General features: G+C 43.7%; 1 protein-coding gene across 1 annotated transcript in view; it reads left to right on the top strand.

The window, feature by feature from the left end:
• The window catches only part of lrp13 (low-density lipoprotein receptor related-protein 13), a gene marked incomplete at its 5' end in the record, with an annotated part of 20,724 nt that extends 4,626 nt beyond the window's left edge, over nt 1-16,098 (top strand). Inside the window, 17 exons of the mRNA XM_079572555.1 lie at nt 244-459; nt 1,731-1,960; nt 2,129-2,258; nt 3,126-3,316; nt 3,398-3,581; nt 4,123-4,335; nt 5,503-5,686; nt 5,762-5,963; nt 6,280-6,444; nt 6,711-6,911; nt 7,763-8,315; nt 9,140-9,259; nt 9,636-9,743; nt 10,644-10,877; nt 11,908-12,274; nt 15,793-15,898; nt 15,982-16,098. Coding sequence (XP_079428681.1) covers nt 244-459; nt 1,731-1,960; nt 2,129-2,258; nt 3,126-3,316; nt 3,398-3,581; nt 4,123-4,335; nt 5,503-5,686; nt 5,762-5,963; nt 6,280-6,444; nt 6,711-6,911; nt 7,763-8,315; nt 9,140-9,259; nt 9,636-9,743; nt 10,644-10,877; nt 11,908-12,274; nt 15,793-15,898; nt 15,982-16,005 — 3,428 coding nt within the window. The 3' untranslated portion in view covers nt 16,006-16,098. The remainder of the gene's footprint in view (nt 1-243; nt 460-1,730; nt 1,961-2,128; nt 2,259-3,125; nt 3,317-3,397; nt 3,582-4,122; nt 4,336-5,502; nt 5,687-5,761; nt 5,964-6,279; nt 6,445-6,710; nt 6,912-7,762; nt 8,316-9,139; nt 9,260-9,635; nt 9,744-10,643; nt 10,878-11,907; nt 12,275-15,792; nt 15,899-15,981) is intronic.

The following is a 16,098-nucleotide window of genomic DNA, read 5'->3' as shown; positions in this document are numbered from 1 at the left end:
TCTGTTTTGTGCAAAGACTTGAGAGGTTACATGCATTTCACTGGACCACCACTTGCATTGTTTCAATAAGCTTCTGCAATGTCAAAAGGTCAGACCGTGAATCTTCTCTCAAATGTTAATGCCCCTGGACATGTGTGAAGTATTCACAATGGACTGAATCTTGATTTTTAAATCTTAAATTGCAAATCTAATCTCAATATGCACTTGTCTTACTCATTTACTTATTATTCTCTTTATGTGTAGACCAGTTCCAGTGTGGCCACGGGCGCAAGTGCATTGACCGGTCCCAGGTGTGCGATGGGGTCCCTCATTGCCAGGACCGTTCAGATGAACTGGACTGCTCTCGTGTCGTGGAGGGCTGCTCTCACCAGTGTGACGACGGCAGCCGCTGTGTGCCGTCCAGCTTCCTCTGCGACGGAGAGCGGGACTGCCAGGATGGCACCGACGAACTCAACTGTGGTATGACTCATTTAAAGTGTGCATTAGGCTTTAATCGGGCTTTTGACGCACCTTCACAAATTGTATGACTTAAATTAATGCACAAGTAGAGAATCATTGTTAAATTCAGCCACAATTTCTACATGTATGCATTTACATTTCTGAAATCAGCTGGAGACACTGTACAAATGAATCTTTTGCTGCCTTGTGACCACGTACTTATGGTGATTATGGTAAAATTGCATTTATTTCTGGGAAACTGGAAGATAATTTTGATGTCCGAGTTCCTGAGATGAGATGACCTTTGACCTTTCAACACAAGAGTGAGCAGCTATAACAGAGCTGAGGGAAGAGGTTTTGGTTAGGGGTGCTGAGGGACAAAATCTGTGCGTATTTCCTATTAATTAATATTGCCTGCAGTTCACAAACTATCCACCGGGGGTACTGCAGCACCTTCAGCACTCTGGCTACCTGGCTTTGAGCTAATACATTTTTATGTCTTGAAGTCTTTGATTTGAGGCCTACACAATGCATTTAGCTATTTGCATTAAAATAAGTGGAAAAAGAGACATGTTTACTGATCAAAGTAGACACAAAGTGGCAGTAAGTCAGCGGCTTACTGAAAAGCACTTTAACACAATGCACTTGTAATTTCCACTTCACTACTAGAAAGGCTCATCTTTACCAGAGCAAAAGGCAGCATTAAACTATTAAAGTGCTGAATGTGCATGTTTACCCTTAACCTTCACAACAAAGTGGGTCAAGTCGAGATGTACTTCCCAGCTGTGCAAGTTTCTACAGTTTTCTGTAAAAAAGGTGGCCTGGATGGATGGACTTTGTCAGATGCAAGGATCTGGAATTTGTTTTGCAAAGTTCAGCAGCTCCGTAGCAACACACAGACAGTGAAACTCTTGACTTTTACTAGTAAATCCAAGAAAAATATCCCAAGAACCTTTTTGCTTTTTACCTCCATTTTCTTTAAAAAAAAAAATCTCAATTCCACTGCCTCCTAAGTTAGAGGTTTGTTGCTGCTGTCCTGCACCATCCTCACTCTGCAAAGTGCTGTGTTGCATCAGGAATTCATACTGGTCACACATTTACTACTTTTTGACAATTTAAAAATAAAAGATAACTGTAATTTGTGTCGGTGCTAATCAGTCCAAATGTTGTGTTTTCGCTTGCCTAAACAACAAAACTGAGATAAAAAGGGGTTCACTTTTGTCAAATATTGTCAACCGCACTTTGGCAGCACAGTTTCTTTTCATTTTAACCTGAGATTATCCATTCGTCAGCTGCTGAAGAATGCCGCCCCGATGAGTTCCGATGCAGCGGTGGTCAGTGCGTGGCGGCCTTGATGCGCTGTGACGGTCACCCGGACTGTCCCGACCAATCGGACGAGGACCGGTGCTCCAAACCTCCAGTGTGCTCCACCAAACAGCGCTGTCCCCAGAGCAGAGAGTGCCTGGTGCAGGAGTGGGTCTGCGATGGAGAGCAGGACTGCAGGGACGGCACCGACGAGAAGGTGAAGGTTTTATCTGGAAACTCCGCCTTGTAGGTTTTGTGTGGGAAGTTCATGAACTGTTTGTGAGAAGAGGAGAAAACAATCTTGATATTAACAGGCCATTAATTTGCTAATTCACTCAACAGTTTGTACTTTGAACTTTAAGTAGACTTTGTTATCTGTTTTTAGGACTGTCCAGTGGCCCAAGTGTCATGTGGAGACTTCCAGTGGGCTTGTAAATCCAAAACAAAGTGCATCCCGGCGTCATGGAGGTGTGACGGCTCCAGAGACTGTGAAGATGGCAGTGATGAGGAGGCGTGTGCGTAGATTCACTTTTAAAACGACACACATGCTGAAAACTCATTATTGGGAATTTGAGTTGGGTCTCGACTTTTATAAATTCTAAATCTTTCCCTGTCCCCCAAGTCTCTTACAAAGAGTGATCTAAATAACCATTTGTAAGCGGCTCAGCTCTCCTCAGACCCGTCACTTCACTGGGAGTGTGACGTCTCTAGCTCGTTTCCATGGCAATGTCGACTAGAGGCAGCCAAATATGAGCTTTAAATGGGTTCGATCCTCATTGAAATCCATTCTGTGACTGAAAGAAGCCTGTTTTGTATTGTCTAAAATGTTATGCAGAGTGCCTATGAAATGATGCTGCATAAAATAATGTAGTGCTGCTTTACATGACGTGACAAGTAATGCTATGTTTGTTAGTGCGACCATAACTAGTTCGTGAAAATACATTGAAAAAGGACCTTTTTTAGCTATACAATATTTGAAAACTGTCTTGAATATAATGATCAGGATATTTCACCAACCAACCACCGCCAAGGCGCTCTAAGTTGCCTTGTGTACAAAATGCGTGGTATAAATAAAGTTGCCTTGCGATTTCATCATGTGCGCTCCATTAAAGTGTGTCAAAGCAAGACTTGTAAACAAAATCTGGACCAAAACAATGTTTCAAACGAACTAAATCAGAAAAATCCTGTCTAAAATTGAGCTCTTAACACACGTTTAAGTTATCATTAGGCCCGAGCGGCCTGCCGTCGCAAGGGCCTATAGTAATCGCAACGCAGTGCGCATTACTTTTGACTTGCTTATTACTCTTTGATACACATTGATAGAAACCTTTATAATGTAAAATCTCTTTAGTTAGAAGCTTGTGTTTGTCCGTGTTTCTCAGGCGACGTGGCGAGATGTGCCCCTCACCAGTTCCAGTGTCAGGACAGGCGCTGCCTGGACTCCGCTCTGGTGTGTAACGGTGTCCGAGACTGCGCTGACGGTTCGGACGAAGGAGGAAACTGTCAGGTCAAATGCACAGCGGAGGATCAACAGCGCTGCTCTCAGACCTGCCTCACGACTCCAGAGGGACCGGTGAGCACAGCGAGACCAGTGAATTTACCGTCTTTTCATCACGCGTTTCAAAAAGTGCTACATTTTGACCTTCTCCCGCAGCGCTGCAGCTGCGCCCGAGGATACAGGCTGCTGGTGGATGGAGTCTCTTGTGCAGATCTGGACGAGTGTGAAGCGCAGAGTCCCGTGTGCAGTCACATGTGCAGAAACAGCCCCGGCTCCTTCACCTGCGACTGTCACCCGGGATACGTCATGGAGACGGACGGACGGCGCTGCAAGGTCACAGGTAAAACATGCCACACATCATTATTTTGTACTTTTTTGTTCCTTTTTTAAAAAAAATTTTATTTGGAGCTGTTTTGATTGAGAGTGGCTAGGGATTGAGGTAAAGTGAGTAACATTTTTTGGGGGGGATTTCTTAAAGGAACAGGCCACCGTTTTTCCATACCAAATTATGTTTTTACCTTAGACGAGTTGATACGTACCTGTCTTTGTGTGTGCCTGTGGAAGAGCTTGGTAGCTTCCAACTTAACCCCTGTTTGGAGCTATAGGGATATACTGGGAGAGGCCAAATGCTAACAACATCTTTGGTCTTTTTGCGTGACTTGGTGAACGCACAAAGACCAGTTTGTACTTGTACTTGTTCATGTGCAGCTTAAGGCAGTCTTGCTCTAGTGCCTTTTTAACAACAACAACTCTTTAATTTTGATCCACTGTGGAACATTTAAATTACATTACGGCTTATCAAAGTGATTTTCCGGTCCTGATGCAGTACACAGTTATGTTCTGTGCTGGCATCTGAATGTCTTGTGCATTGTTTCTGTCAGGTGAGCCGCTGCTGCTGTCGTCGATCCTGAACAGCCTCTTTGTGATGGGGCTCCGCAGCGGCAGCCTGGACGTCCTGCTGTCTTCTGCCAAAAAGGCCATTCTCTCCGTGGACTACGACTGGAGTGAGCAGCGGGTCTACTGGGACAGCCTGGACTCCGAGAGCATCAAGTGGTCCTCACTGGACCGCAAGACAACCGGCACGCTCATCAGAGGTACGATGACTAAACCATCATCCACACCCAGTGCCGCCTCTATCCGGCAAATGAAACATGGCTGACTTTTCTTTAGTGAAGAGCATGTGTAGGTCCTTCAAGCTCTAAACTAATTGTGGAAAAAATACTGTGCATCTAATTATGAAGCATTTGCAAACTAGCTTTACTGTGACCGTGGTCATGAAAATTGACCATGCCAGTTGTGAAGCGTGCAGCCAACTGACCTGAAGTGTCCAGAAGTACAAGGTGTTCAGTGCTGAGACATTGCCAGTGTAACAAAAGTGTAAACAAGGGCTGGACGATATATCACAAAAAATATCGTATCGAGACATTAGGTGATGCAATATCCGTATTGCAAGAAGCCACAATATACAATGGGAGAAAAAAAGTATTTGGCCAAAATCCAATACAAAGTCTATGGGGAACTGACCAAATACTTCCTGCCCCACGGTATCCCAACATTACTAAAGTCTTCATCTGACTGAATTTTTTGCAAACTCAGTCAAAAAACAAACCATGCAAAGTTCAGTTTTAGTGAAACATGTCCTTATGTAGTTAAAAATCGAGTCTTGTTTTAGTCCTGATGACACAATGTGCTGAAAAACTAGTTCCTTACAGTTTGTGATAATTGGAGTGGACCGTATTGTGTTGAAAGGATTTAGTGAAATATCGCAATATTGCACATCTGATTCGCATATTGCAAGTTACTTCAATATCATTCAGCCATAGTGTAAACCCAACCACTATTGATCAAGATAAGCTAAAATGTTTGGACTGGGTGAGGACGGATTTTCCAAAGGTTTTAAGGTCTGAATAGATCAGTGACTGGCAGATAATGGATTCCTGATGGTTTTATGCTTCATTATTCTTCAGGCTGTGGCCGTTACTTTGCGTCTTTTTCTGGCAACTCACTTCTTACGACCGTGATGGCCACTGACAAAGCATTAAACGATTCTGTGTCCTGTCCCAATAATTTTTTATGGGGTATTACTCATAAGGGGCACTCAAGGCAATACTTGACACTTCTAGTTCTTGCTGTATTGATGTGAGAATCAATGGCTCAGTTTGTAAAGCGTTCCCCCACAAACCTAAAGGGCAGTGGTTCCGTCCCAGCTCCCTTAACCAACCTCGTCTCCAGTGTTAAATAATCTGTTTCTGTTCCGTCAGGAGTGCGCGCTGACTCGGTGGCTGTGGACTGGCTCGGGAGAAACCTGTACTGGATCGACGCCGTAAACAGTCAGATTTTCGCCGTTCAGCTCCCCGCAGCCGGGGTGACGAGGCCAGACTTCACCGTGATCCTGGACGAAGACCTGGACCAGCCCAGATCGCTGACTCTGCTCCCACAAAAGGGGTCCCTATTTGTTTTTAAAGTGGCGGCTCGCAGTTTGAGTTCTTAAGTTTTAAAGAGTGTGTTCCTCTTCTACAGGTTGATGTTCTGGACGGAGATCGGGAACACGGTGAAGATAGAGCGCGCCGGGATGGATGGGTCTGAGCGGAGGGCGGTGGTGACCTCCAGTTTGGGGTGGCCTGTGGGCGTGGCCGTGGACACGATATCCAACAGGGTCTACTGGACCGACCAACGGCTCCGAGCCATCGGGTCGGCAACACTGGACGGAGAGGACATTCAGGTAGCGCTCAAAAGGCAAACATGAGCGTGACAAAGCGGTACAGTACAGCAGTGTGTGACAGATCAAAAATATAAATGCATTTAAGGCGAGAGACTGCAGGTGAATAGGGAAAGATATCAATTTGAAACTTGAAGAGGGAATTTTGGATCTTTTTTAATTATATTTGTGGGGGAAAAAAAATCATTGTTTTTGGAGAAAACTAGTAAACCTATATTCTGATGTGTTTGCAGTTACCGGAGTCAAATATTTGTACATTGTAATTTCAAAGCGGTTTATTTGAAGTAACATAATCCATAATGTTTTGTTTTTTTTCCAGATCCTGCAGATGAAGGAAACCACAAACCCGTTCTCGTTGGCGGTCTTCAACGACATGTTGTACTGGTCCGACACAAAGAGGCGCGTGGTGCTGGCGGCGCACAAACTCACGGGCAAAAACAGACAAGTGCTGCTCAAACGGCCCCGACAACCCTTTGGAGTCAAGGTCAGGAAATGCTCTTATTTTAATATTTTCTCTGGGCAAAACTGAGAAACCATTGAACCCCGAAGTTACTGATATATTTATTAGATGACAAATAAGTCAACAGTGTTTTAACCGTATGACCATGAATTGTATCCCAACATGGCACTTGTTCATGGTTGATATTTAAACCATTTCCCATCATTCCTGTTCACTGGAAAAGTATTAAAAGCATTACGTTTGACTCTCCGTAGTCTGTATAAGCCCTGTTCTCTTCAAACGTCTTTCAGATCATGCACCCGCTGCTGCAGACCGCCTCAGAGCGCCCCTGTGAGGCTAAAGGCTGCTCCCACCTGTGCGTGTTGGCCCCGGGGCCCAGAGCCGTCTGCAAATGTCCCTACGGTCTGCTCCTGTCTGAGGACGGACTCTCCTGCTCCAGCTCCTTCAACACAGCCTTTCTCCTGATGCTCTCGCCTTCCTCAGTCACACAGGTACAATGATCGTTCACAGCTAATGCGCATTATGATTAAATGTCACCATGTAGTTCTTGTGACTCATTTACAAACTCTCTCAGATCAAAGAACAATATTCAAGAAAGGGTTTAGATCTTTTTGTAATTACAATTACTGCAGTTACGAAAGCTCACGATGGGTTAATTGTAAGAATTTTAGGACTGCTATCACGTCTCATGAGCCCACATGAAGTATATCCTTTTTTTGCGTGATAATTACATAATGTTGCTAAAGGAAGAGTCCCAAAAGAACCATGTGCAGCTGCGCGGTGAAAACTAAAACTTCGAGCACATGGAAATCAGCTGATCATTTGTTTTGGCTGTTTTGTAATTATAGTGAATTAATGAGACACCGATCAGAGGGAATATCTTGTAGAATGTCTTTTGAAAGCATTCAAACCTATTGAATATGCTTCCTTTTTAGATATAGATAATATTCTATTGCTTATTTATTTTAAAGCGGTACTAAGTAACTTGTATTACTCAAGAGGTGAAGTAGAAATGATTTTCAGGATAATGGCAGGTTTGTGAATCCAGTCACTATCAAATATGATTTCAAAAACTGTTTCTCTCAGAGTTGTATTGATACCTGCCCACCAATTCTATGTGAATGCAACCTATCAAATCAACCCTTTAAGTAAATATAAAAATGCACATATAATGTCCTGTTTCTTTTTGTGAACATTAAACAGTACTGTTAAGGCTTTGACGATTTCTTTTTCTTTAATTTTGCTTATTGTGAATAATTGTAAAATCTCAATCATTTTCCTCACTATAATTGTGACTCAAAAATATAGAATCGTGACATCCCTATCCCATGCATGTTTCCAGATCTTCCTTCAGTCCAGACACCTCACCTCGGGGCTGAAGGACTGGCCCGAACACTCCGCCCTCCAACTCCCCGGCATCAACCAGGCGGCCATACTGGACTTCAGCCTCAAAGAGAGCGTTTTATTTGTAACGGACGACAGCACGACTGCGCTGAGCTTCTTCACGCTCAAAGACGGAGGCTTGAGCGCCGAACATCAGCTCCTGAAGATCCTGGACGACGGCATCACGACCATGGCCTTGGACTGGGTGACCCTGAACATCTACTGGAGCGGCACCAAACAGCGGAGGATACACGTGACCTCCGCCACGAACGCGCACACGCTTGTGGTTTTGAAGGAGGGCATCGGGAGAGTTGAGTCCATCGCGTTGCATCCTCAAAGCGGGCACATTTGTTTCGCCAACCTGGTCACAGTGCGGGGCAGTGACACCGAGGCCACAGTGGAGTGCTCCAACATGGACGGAGGGGAGAGGAGGGTGGTGTGGAAAGATGCAGCGAGGCCTACGTCGCTCGTCTTCTCCAGCAACGGGAAATCCATCTACTGGGCCGATACCGGTAAGAGCAGGTCTGAAAGAACTGCTACAAAGGATCCAAAACACACTCCAGTGTAGTGTTGTAACTGCATGTCTCTGGCAATAACAAAGCATAAAAACAATCAAATCGTATTAAAGCAATATAATTGATTACATAAACACTACAGAAACCACAAACAACAAATGAAACACTAGATCCCAAGTGCTGCAGCCCAACTACCCACTAATCGGTCAGCAAAACATTCAAAAATAGTCAACTACGCTAGACCATATGAAGTAACCATACAAAAAGCTAAAGACTAGAACAAGCGTGTACAAAAAGTGAAAGGAGTAAAAGCCACCGTTTCACATGCAGGTTTCACAAAAACTTTCAGGTGTGCTTAAAGTTGCCTAGTGAGTCCTATTTATTTAAAATGTCTACATTTTACCCATATTTCCCTGTTTGGAAAGGTTTTGTTAATCTTTAATTATGATTAATGCATTAATCTTTAGCACTTGAGGTAAAAATAGCGTCTCTGAGCACAGAAATGGAATTAAAAAAAACACTTAAGTTTTGGCCTGCACTTGTAGAAACCCGGTAACGGCTCATGTTTGAGACGTGTTAAATGATACTGGAGTGAAAATTGCGTTTTTTTAATTTTTTTTATACAAGGTCTATTTAACCATGACATCAGTACTCATAATAGCGAAGCCTATATTTTATTTAATGAGATTGAATAAAAAAATTGATTGCTCAATGAGGGGTTTCTTACCATTCTGAAAACCTAAATGTCACGTAAAAATTAAAAAAATTTAACTCCAGTTTGAATGTGATGTTTGCTCCACAATTCTTTGTTTTATGTCCAGGTTTGGGGACGATCAGCTCCGTGCAGCTGGACGATCTGGTTTACAGAGAGATGAAAGTCGGCGATGGTTTGGCGGCTGTGGCCTTGAACGACGACACACTGTTTTGGATGACCACCGGAGGTAACGGGGTTCCTGAAGTGAACTGAATATGCCAGAATTTAGGCCTTAAATGTTATTCAAATCACTAGATTGGACTGATTGGAAACTTATTGGAAAATGATGGCATTGCTCAGCTTGTTTTCACTGCATACCTTCTCAAATACTGCAGATTTGACTGAAATGTTTTGTTTAAAAGTTGCCAGTGTCCAGTTTTATTTTGACCATGGCAATTTAATTTTTATGGAATGTTTGCACAGTTAAAACAAAATTTTTAGCCTTAAAATGGCATTTAAAAGCTTTCAATTTTACTTGCTGCTACTTGTAATCGTTAGTCACATTTTTCTGTATTGCTGGACAATTGGATGACTGTATTTTAATTGAATGGTGCCGTTCACAGATAAGACCAGAGTTTGGTTCCGAGACGAGTCGCAGCAAAACAAGATGTGGTTTGAAGTCGGGACTGAAGTGGTCAGTTTGAAAGTGTTCAGCAACTCCATTCAGAAAGGTACCAGCGCAATATTCCTTTTAACAAGTACTGTGAGAATAGTGATACTGAAAGCACTGGAACGAGACTATTCCACGAGAGCCCTGTTTCATAGCAGAGAATAACAATAGAATATCTACAATGCAGCCGTGTCACTCTTTAAGAGTTTTTTTTTTTAGATCGAAACATGTCATGTGACCTGGTGTAGCTTCTTAAGCTGTAGTTTAGTCACATGTGAGATAATCAGGAAACCTCCCAACAAGTCCTTTTTTATAAATGAATAAAATGCAGTGTTGCTCTCTATTTGTGCATAGATATAGAGGTCCTGTGTCGGGATCCAACCTGAAATGTCCCATTTCTTATCAATTTTTCAAAAAGTTAGCTGATCAGCTATGTGCGAACTTTTCTGCCTGATGAGGCTTTACAGGTGCCTGAAAAGTGCATTTCATTTACTTGCGGGAAATATCAGCTGCTGCTCAAATGCTCTCACATTCCTTAGAGATGATGCTCATTTAACCCCACATTTCCATTTCTTTATAATGGAAATGTGGGTGTTTGCTCAGAATTTTCAACAAAGTCAACTTTGTAAAACGTGAATGACAAATTCAAAATTAGTTTTCTGAAATGAATCTAATCAATGTAGATTGTGATTGTGTTATGTACTTTCAGGCTGAAATGAACAGCAATAATTCAACATTTTATACTGATGAACGGTAAAGGCCAGAGCACACCGGAACGCAACACACCGCATCACAGCACTTCAAAGGGTTTTCTCAAACCATGCAGCGATTTTAAACACTTATCATAAATGAAAAAAGCTGGGTGTCAAAACATCTCTGGCCTTAACAAGAGCTTTAGGGCCTTTTGTTATAAATGTCTTTTTCTAATGCATCTTTTCCATATTGCTGCCTCGGTTGCCAGGTTCAAACCGATGTTCCTTAAACAACGGGGGCTGCTCTCACCTCTGCCTGGCTACTGCGGGGGGTCGTTCCTGTAGATGTGCCCACGATCACGTCCCTCTGAACTCCACCCACTGTGTGCTGGGGCAGAAGTGTCCCGCCGGCAGCAGGCTCTGTCTGGACCAGCTCTCCTGTCAGCCCGACAACAGCTTCTGCAACGGACATGTGGACTGCCCCGACTACTCTGACGAAAACTGTAGGTCTCAGACATTCTTCAAAACTAATGGTTATTTACATGGTTCTGTTTGTTTTTTTCAATACATGAAATGCAAATTTGATGAGGTTCTAAACTAGAAGTCGGACGATTTATTGATCCAATGCCGATATCTCCGAGACAAAGTGAGAGACTTCCTGTTTTTTGCATTGGAAAGTGCCCAGTCAGAGAGTTAAAAATGAGCTCACAACTTCCTAGGCTTCAGGGGAACTGAAAAACATCAATGAAAACCCTCAAGTATTTGTATTTTAGTTTATGAAACAACTGATCAAACATATATATTGATTTTATGCAACCTAAAAGCCTGTCATGTCTTTTACATTACATTAGACTGTATTGATCTCACTGGAGAAAAGAGGACCATTCACTTGTTCACACAGAGAAAGCCACTTTTAAGAAAGGGTATTGGTATTGGTTAGTATCTACTGAACAGGAATGTTTTAATAAATCATACCTATACCCCTAATCAAGCAATTTCAACACAATACATGGGATTGACACAAGATATTATGGAAAATCGGCCGTGCTTATTGGCCTTAGAAAAGCCTATATTGGCCGACCTCTGTTTTAAATATCTGCATTGCTTACTTTCAAGCTTGTTTCAGTAATCCCGCATATTCAGTCTCTCTCCCTTCCGCCCTCAAAACGAATGCCCATACTCTGATCCACGTCACAGTGTAGAGACACCTTCCCCAAACCTGTTCAGATCCTGTCCATGAGCGTTAAGTCTTCCTTGCGTCGGTTTACAAGTTTGCTTGTTGTCGTCATTCACTATTCTGTCAATTTGAGCCACTTCCTTGTTCACTAAAGCGAGATAATCAAGGTTGTTGTATCCTGAAGGTGTTCAAAAAGTTAAGTTTACTCTACTATACTGTGTACATCTCAAAATGTGGGTACAGCAATGCCTTTTTGAGAAGTTTACATTCGCCTTGATTCCTGTGTAGAAAGATTTCTTTTTTTAATCTTTGACTACAGGGCAAAGACATTCATCGTAGCACTTGTTTCTCTTCAGGCATCTCCATCAAACAAATATCGTCGGACAGCTTCGTCCCCCCACATCTCCACAACTCTCCGCTTGCCCCGTCTTTCCCCGCTCTGCCCACAAACCGGAGCTCCTCCCTGAACGTCAGCGAGGGGCTGTGGACTCTCGGCCTGGAGCAGTGCAGTTCCACGCGGTGCGGCGGTAGGGGGCGCTGTGTGGTGGTGAACGGGGAAATGCATTGTGTCTGTTCGATGCTGTACTCGGGCGAATCCTGCGAGAACCACCTCCTGAAGACGCTGCAGCAGCCGCTCATCTACGGCGCGGTGGGGCTGGTGACGCTGGTGGCCGTCATCGTGGTGTTGGTGGTTTTTAGGAGCAAGAGGAACAACCAAACAAGGTGAGATCAGTGCACATATGCTCACGAAGTATTCATCGTAGAGAAGCTTAGATCGACAGGGTTTGGTAAAAGTAAAGCTTCAACTCGACTAAACCCAATAAGGCAAGTTTATCTGTAGAGCACAATTCAAAGTTATTTACAGGTGCATAGAATTACAAGTAAGCAGATATCATCAATAGGTAGCGTTCACGTGACATCACAACATTCTAAAGAGCCTATAGTTTAACATTGAGGTGGAGGTCAACTGACGGTAACTATGGTAACGGTGGTAACTGACAAAATGCATATTTTTATGTCTTTTTATGGCTCATATCTCAGTCATTACTGGAGGAATCCACATGAAACAAAAACTGTCACAAAGTTCATGATCTCCTCTGTCGGCTCATATGAACTAATGTCCAATTATTATCTCAGAAAAATGTCAAAAAGTGGTGACAATATGTGAAAACATGACCGTGATGTTGTCCAATAGAAAAGACTTTCAAACATAAAAATAGTATCACAGGTTTGTGAATCCAATCACGATCAAATACTGAAGAGGAAAAACATTTGTCAATTTTCGTTTTGGAGATTTCTTCCAAAAACTGCATTTCTCCCATAGAGTTGTATTGGCCCTGCCCTCCATCTGACATTATGACATCATCACATTCTAAATCGTGAACGCCACCTATAAAACATCAACATAAAAATGTATCAATTAGAGTAAAAAGCAAGAGTGCATATAAAATGGTCATACCGCCTTTGCGATGCCCAATCCTGTCAGACCTTGGAAGCTAAGCAGGGAAGGGCCTGGTCGGTACTTGGATGGCAGACCGTTTAGTAACACCAGGAAGCCTAGCAAATGTAGTGCGTGAGTGAGTGGCTGGTGGTCGAAGGGGCCGATGGCGCAGACTGGTTGCCTCGCTTCCGTCAGTCTACCCCAGGGCAGCTGTGGCTACAATAGTAGCTTACCACCACCGGGTATGGAGTGAATGAATAATGCAATGTAAAGCGTCTTTGAGTGTCCAGAAAAGCGCTATATAAAACCGATGCATTATTATTGTTATTGTCATTATTATTATTATAATACTTTCAGTCATATGCACGAGTAAAAACTGTTTTCAGCTTGGATTTGTATATGTCAGAGTTGAGGCCTATCTCTCATTCTCATGAAGACTGTTCCAGATTTTAGCTGCATGAAACTGAAACACAGCCTCACCGTGTTCATTATTGACTCTGGGAACCACCAGGAGACCCCTCCCTGAAGTTCTCAGGGCCCGAGATGGTTCATATGGCTGTAACATGTCAGATGTACTTTGGCGCTAAACCATGAAAAGACATAAGTGACAGGAAGCCAGGGTTGATCTTAGTGAAGCTTATATCTCTGCACTAATGGGTAAAACATAGTGAATTTCTTCTGCATGTCCTCCAATAAGAAACTTGGATTGCATATTGGAAAAAGTCCAAAACATTATTTTAGGGCTGCACAATATACACTGCTCACAAAAACTTAGGGCACACTCAAAAAACACATCCTAGATGTCAATCAATTCGATTTTTCGGATGATAATCTTTATTCATAGTGTAGGGCAATGTGTTGAGAACAAAATAACATAAGAATGAGAAATGGAAATTAAATTCTCAGCCCCTGGAGGTCTGGATCCAAAATTATAGTCAAAATCAAAGTGACAACTCGGGTCACTGGTTGATCCAAATTCTGTAGAAATTCCTCCAAACGAGTCTGTATCATCCTCAGTCGTGTGTGTGGCCTCCACGTGCCTGAATGCACTCCCTACAACGCCTGGGCATGCTCCTGATGAGACCACGGATGTCCTCCTGAGGGATCTCCTCCCAGACCTGGATTAGAGCACCAGTCAGCTCCTGGACAGTCTGTGGTGCGACGTGGCGTTGATGGATGGACCGAGACATGATGTCCCAGATGTCTCTATTGGATTTAAGTCTGGCGAACGGGCAGGCCAGTCCAGAACATCAATACCTTCATCATGCAGGACCTGCTGACACACTCTTGCCACATGTGGCCTGGCATTATCAGGCATCAGAAGGAACCCAGGGCCCACAGCACCAGCATATATGGTCTTACAATAGGTCTGAGGATCTCATCCCGGTCCCCAATGCCAGTCAGGGAACCTCTGGCTCGCACATGGAGGGCTGTGTGGCCCTCCAATGAAATGCCTCCCCAGACCATCACTGACCCACCACCAAACTGGTCATGCTGGATGATGTTGCAGCAGCAGAACGTTCTCCAGGGCGTCTCCAGACTCTGTCACGTCTGTCACATGTGCTCAGGGTGAACCTGCTCTCATCTGTGAAGAGCACAGGGCACCATTGGCCAATCTGCCAATCGCTGTGTTCTCGGGCAAATGCCAATGGGCTGCACGGCGTTGGGCAGTAAGCACCGGCCCAACCTGTGGACGTCGGGCCCTCATACCCCCCTCATAGAGTCGGTTTCTGACCATTTGAGGACCAACATGCACATTTGTGGCCCTCTGGAGGTCATTTTGTAGGGCTCGGGCAGTGCTTCTCCTGTTTCTCTGTGCACAAATGAGCAGATAGCGGTCCTGCTGCTGGGTTGTTGACCTCGGCCGCCCCCCCCAGGTCTCCTGGTGTACTGGCCTGTCTCCTGGTATCTCCTCCATGCTCTGGACACTGCGCTGGGAGACACAGCAAACCTTCTTGCCACAGCATGAATGGACGTGCCATTTTGGATGAGCATCACTCCCTGAGCAACTTCTGTGGGTTGTAGATGCTCCTCATGATACCTCTAGTGGTGAGAACACTGGACAAATGCAAAAGTGTTCCAAAAATACGGTACAAAGGATGAAGACAGGGAAATGGTATGTGGTCACCACCTGCAAAACCATTCCTCTTTTGGAGTGATCTTGCTAATTGCCTCTCATTTCCACCTGTTGTCTGTTTAATTTCCACAACACCAAGTGAAATGGATTCACAATAAGCGTGGCTTCCTAACTGGACAGTCTGATATCCCAGAAATTTGACTGACTTGGAGTTACATTGTGTTTTTTGAGTGTGCCCTAAGTTTTTGTGAGCAGTGTATAATTGCAATAATGTGACACATGGTATCCACTTTGAAAGTACTTGCACTGGCTCCTTCAGTTGATTAAACTACACAACGCCATGAGCCAGGTGAAGGAAAAACAGAGCTCCAAAAGGACTCCGCTTTGAGGCTTGGTAGTTTTTACATTTTGCCCGTTATACAACTAAAAATAGAAAGGACAAATGGCACGCCACCTCCGGAAACAATTAGCGAGCAGCTACTCTTGGAAACTTTGAGAAGTCCAGAAATCCGTTTCGTCTGATTCTGAATGTCAAAATTGTATTCATTACCAATTCCTTGGTAACAATGAAAACGGGACACCGGTTTTGTGAATTTATACACTTTTAGATGCATAAATGTAAATATTGTTATTAATCATTATCGTCTCCTTGTCAAATCTCTAATTCATAACAGCAGGCTGGTGTGTTCATGTGTAAACAATTTAATGTGTTTCCTGCAGCAGAGCGGATCCACCGGCCGTAAAAGAGACCAGCCTGACTGAGATCGAGACCAAAGCAGAGCCCAGTCCCAGTGCACAGACCTCCACGCCAGAAGCGGACAAACCAGAGGTTCAAATACTGCGTCATAAATCACTAAATCAGAAGTATACGTGCTTGGAAGGGGTGTGACAGTCTGCATTTTTCTCTTCCAGGAAGTGGTGACTCCGGTGGACTGACAGTGATTTGAGGGAAGGCTAATTTTAAATAAACTGTATATGAATGTATACTAAATGGTATGGGTGTGTGTTTGACTTAATGACATGGCAAAG

This window comes from Gobius niger (genome assembly GCF_951799975.1).
Source record: "Gobius niger genome assembly, chromosome: 1".
Classification (NCBI taxonomy): domain Eukaryota; kingdom Metazoa; phylum Chordata; class Actinopteri; order Gobiiformes; family Gobiidae; genus Gobius; species Gobius niger.
This window is presented reverse-complemented; position numbering and strand designations above follow the sequence as displayed.